Consider the following 4,895-nt stretch of genomic DNA (forward strand, 5'->3'; position numbering starts at 1 on the left):
TATATATATATATATAATATCCAAAAATATTTGGATGCTTAAGTCACCCTTAAAAATGCATGAATGTCATTACATTTGATAATAAAATATCAAACCAAGTTGCATTTATCTTTAAAGAAAGCACAGCACAAGCAGACGTTCAGCAAATCATCAAAAGAAGTCTGTTAGGTTTAAACGTATGATAAATAATTAAATGATTTAGTGTTAAAAATGAAAGAAAAAGGTAACACTTTACAATTAGGTCCAATTAACTAAAAATGTGCAATACATTTGTTGCAGTATTTATTAACTTTTTTAACATGAATTAATAAAAAATACTGTTTATTTATGTTTATGGAAGCTTGTTTCCAGCATGGGATAAAAAATAAAAAAGATAATTACCACTGCTTATCTCACAATTCAGACTTTTTCTCTCAAGTCTGAAGAAAAAAAAAAAAGAATTGTGAGATTTAAAGTCAGAACATTAAAGACATAAACTCCCAATTCTGAGAAAAAAGTCAGAATTGATAAAAAGTTGCAGTTGCTTTTCTCATTTTTCATTGACAACTGCAAGATATTAAACTGTGAGGAAAAAAGTCTGAATTTTGAGTTTACATCTTTCAAATAAAATGTTTTTTTTTTCAGAAACTTTTTTCAGAATTGTGAGCTAAAAAGTCACAGTTATTTTTTTGATTTTATTCTGTGGTGGAGGGGGAAAATTGCAAAATGTAAAGAATTCTGAGAAAAAGGAATTACAAGATTTGATAATTTATTTAGAACTGCAAGAAAAATTGTGATTAAAAGAAGAAGAAAAAACACAAATTATCTGATTTTTTTTTATCCCATAGCTGAAACAGGCTTGTATACCTCAGGTTTAAATACAAACAGAACTTTTGATTTTACTAATGCTTTAAAAGTATTTTTTATTGTTAGTTCATGTTAACTAATGTAGTATCTCGTTGTAAAGTGTTACCAAAAGATTCAATGTGGCATTGTGGATGAGATTAAAGGTCATTAAGCAAAACCGATGCAGAAAAGTGAAGCTCCAGCATCATTTTCTTGCAGTCGCAGCTTGGTTTGTTATATTTGTTTCCTTATGCAATGACATTCAGATATTTATAAGTGTCCAAATATATTTTAGTCCCACTGTATACTGTATGTGTATTTGTCAGATCAAACTGGAAGGCACTTAATTTGCTCAGGTCTCTCCCTACAGAAGGCGGTCCTCACTGTTTGACAGGCGGAGTGAAGGACCAATCACAGTGCTTAGAGCTTATCACGCCTCTCAGAGCTGCCTATAGACTCCTTTCAACTGAACCACATCTCCCATGAGCCTTAGCTTCAGCCGCACGCTGCAGAAAATGTCCAACTTCAAGACACCAGGTAAGAATATTCCCAAATCTGACTTGTCAGCATTTGACCTTTCACCTCATGGATAAACCGCGCCTCAATGAAGAGCTTATTTCCACTGCAAATACGCCATTTAATGCCACACTAGGCGATGACTCCAGCTGCTTTAGCGTCCTGTTAGTAGCTTCCTGTCTGGAATCGTCCGATCGGAGGCGGCGCTCTAGTAGTAGCGATTCAAGCTGCGGGTTCCTGGGACGTCCGGCTGTCCGTTCATCCAGATTTCCCGTATGATGCGCTCTCTCTCCTCCAGTCGCTGCGCTCGCTCCAGCTCCTCCGCCGACGTGAAGACGTTTGTGTTGAGCGTGCGCTCGAAGCGCCGGTGCCGTCGGGCCGAGAGGTCCGAGCTCGAGTCCCAGTCTGAATCAGAGTCGCTGGTGTTGCTGTCGGAGTCCGCGGGTCTCGGACGCTTCTTAGCGACGCCGTGGCGAGGTTTACAGTCCGTACGGCAGGATATCTGAACCACCAGCGTGAAGAGCGTGAGGAACAGACCGGCACAGACGCCGCACATGAAATACAGCGCACAGCGCTCCGGGTGCTCTGGGATGGAGACACAAAACAGACAACATGAAATCAAAGTGAACCATTTACTCTCTTAAAATTTATATTATGTTCCGGGTCAGTTTGAGCCGAATGCATTTTTGGGAAACACTGGTTAACATAGGATGTTTTCCTTGAGTATTTCTCACTCAGGGTCATGAACCTGCCTGCTAAGTTGTGGAATCTGCAGTACATATGTCATTTTAGTACGATGGTGATGTTAGCGGGTAAATTCGACCTGTAAATTTCATGGTTAAAATGGGTGCACAGACTCAAAATAATTTTTTTAATGTATTTTATGATAGTTTTTAAAGATATTTACATTTACATTATTCATTTGGCAGATGCTTTTATTTGAAGAAATGCATTTATAAATTTTCATCAGTTTATGCAGTTTTGCTGCGAATAAAAAAAAAAAGGACATTTAAAACACTATAAAACTATGGAAGCCGTTTCCGCCACTGAATTTAAAAAAAAGGTTATTGCGACTTTTTATCTCACAATTCTGACTTTTTTTCTCAGAATTGCGTGATATAAAGTCAGAATTGCGTGATATAAACTCACAATTGCAAGTTATAAAGTCAGAATTGCGAGATATAGTCACAATTGAGAGATAAACACTTTTTTTTCTCAGAATTGCGTGATATAAACTCACAATTGCAAGTTATAAAGTCAGAATTGCGAGATATAAAGTCACAATTGTGAGATAAAAACTCTTTTTTTTCTCAGAATTGCAAGTTTATATCTCGCAATTCTGACTTTATTTCTCAGAATTGCGACTATGTCTCGCAATTGCGAAATTATATCACGCAATTCTGAGAATTATTTTTTATTCAGTGGCGGAAACGGGCGTCCATATAAAACACTAATATTCAATAATATAGAATATTTTATAATATTCATATTTTGTGAAAAACAAACAGTTAAATACAGAAAAACATACTTTTTTTTTTTTGGAAATATGTGAGAACTATTAATGTTTAAGGTTTACCTTTTTTTTTTTTTAACAATACACTCTTAAAAATAAAGGTGCTTAAAAGGTTCTTCACAGCGATGCTTTTTACTTTAACTTTACTTTTAGTCATTTAGCAGACGCTTTTATCCAAAGCGACTTACAAATAAGAAAAAGTAATTAAAACTAAAAGCTAAAACTCTATAAATACTATATATATACACACATTTAAGAAAATAAAATAAATTAAATAAATAAATTTATAATTTGAAGAACCTTCTTTCGCCACAAAGAACCTTTCGTGAAACAGAAAGGTTCTTCAGATGTTAAAGGTTCTTTATGGAACCATTTAGACAAAAAGGTTCTTCTATGGCATCGTGAAGCATCTTTATTTTTAAGAGTGTAGTGTGATTTTTGGTAGATTGTACTGACTCCACTTAGGGCCAACTTGACATTAGGTAACTGAAGCTATTCCAGGCACTGTTTTAGCAAACTTTTGTTCAGGTCTGGCTCCATTTTTTTGTATGAACCGCCCACTTTTTATGATTAAATTAATTCCTGATGGATAAAGTCCAACCATAGTTGAACTTTCTATTCATCAAAGAATCCTGAAAAATAAAATGTATCACTGTTTCCACAAAAATATTCAGCAGCACAACTGTTTTCAATATTGTTAATAATGAGAAATGTTTCTTGAGCCGAAAATCAGTATATCAGAATGATTTCTGAAGGATCATGTGACACTGAAGACTGGAGTAATGGAATAAATTACATTTTACAATATATTCAAAAACAGCTATTTGAAATTGTAATAATTTTTCACAATATTGGTGTTTATTTTGATCAAATAAATGCAGCCTTGGTGAGCAGAAGAGACTCCTTCAATCAAAATACATTACATATAAATCTTTCCAACCCCAAACGTCTGGCCAGTAATCCAGGTCACAGACTCAAAGTCAGATCTGAAGAGCTGTGGGTTGCAGATGTTGTGGTGTTACCTGTGATGTAGGTGTAGGCCGCCAGCATGCTGCTGATGAGGGCCATGGCTGGTCTGATTACAGTGGAGATGGTTGGGTTCGGATCGCTTTCTCCAGACTGATCCGTCTCTTCTGAATACGGAGCAGAACTCCGTCCTCGCGTCGACCTCCCTGCGATCAAATGCACACAATCGTCATGCCCTCGTTTGAACCAACCTTCATCATGAGATCTTTCTAAAACAAAAAGTATATATTTTGCCCCAAGCTTCCATGTCTGGCAATAAACAAAAGAATAAGTTGGATTTACATCAATAATTCATCAACAGGTCCTCATTGTGTGTGTGTGTATGTGGTGTCAAAGGAAAAGTTCACTCAAAAAGGAAAATGCTGTCATCATCATGTTGTGGCAGGACCAATATCATTTTTTTCTACTTTAAAACAAAAGTATACAATAATTGTGAATGGGTATGGTGCTGTTTAACTCCAAAAAGAATAAAAATGCTTGCAATTCATTCACTACACTCTTATATATCTTTAAGTATCAAAGACATCAAATGTCATTGCTTCTTGTGACCGGTCTCATTGACATCGTACCATATTTCAGTGTATATGCATCCATTATATGATTTCATATGGTCCTATAGTTTTTGGAGCTTGACGACTGTAAAATTATCTGCAGATAATTTTAGCTGAAAGTATTGCGGTAACATGTTCCAGGATACTGGTCTTACATAGTCAGAACAATGAGAAAATAGTGATTTCTTTCTTTTGACAGGTTATTTTTTTGTTTGTTTTTTGTTTCTGCATCAAAAATACTAAAATATCTAAAATCTTGTTTTCAATTTAAGTCGATCTAAAAACTAATAAAATACTAATTATAATTTAAATAAAATAAATACTAATTATAATTAAATGTGAAAGTTTTCTTGTACTTTAACTCGTTTTTTTTTTTTTTTTGGCTAGGTACTTGAGACTTTTAATGGAGAATTTTTGACATAGTGTCTGTACAGTCGTGGCCAAAAGTATTGGCAGTGACATAA

At 35.0% G+C, this 4,895-nt stretch overlaps 1 protein-coding gene across 1 annotated transcript in view; it reads right to left on the bottom strand.

Moving 5' to 3' along the window:
- Positions 1 to 766: 766 nt before the first annotated feature.
- The window catches only part of LOC107721440 (protein eva-1 homolog A-like), a 15,670-nt gene continuing 11,541 nt past the window's right edge, over positions 767 to 4,895 (bottom strand). The window contains exons 3-4 of the mRNA XM_016529445.1: positions 3,877 to 4,026; positions 767 to 1,926 (exon numbers count right to left, since the gene is read on the bottom strand). Of these exons, the coding sequence (XP_016384931.1) occupies positions 1,550 to 1,926; positions 3,877 to 4,026 (527 nt within the window). The 3' untranslated portion in view covers positions 767 to 1,549. The remainder of the gene's footprint in view (positions 1,927 to 3,876; positions 4,027 to 4,895) is intronic.

This window comes from Sinocyclocheilus rhinocerous, unplaced genomic scaffold, assembly GCF_001515625.1.
Source record: "Sinocyclocheilus rhinocerous isolate Xijiao unplaced genomic scaffold, SAMN03320098_v1.1 scaffold454, whole genome shotgun sequence".
Taxonomy (NCBI): Eukaryota; Metazoa; Chordata; class Actinopteri; order Cypriniformes; family Cyprinidae; genus Sinocyclocheilus; species Sinocyclocheilus rhinocerous.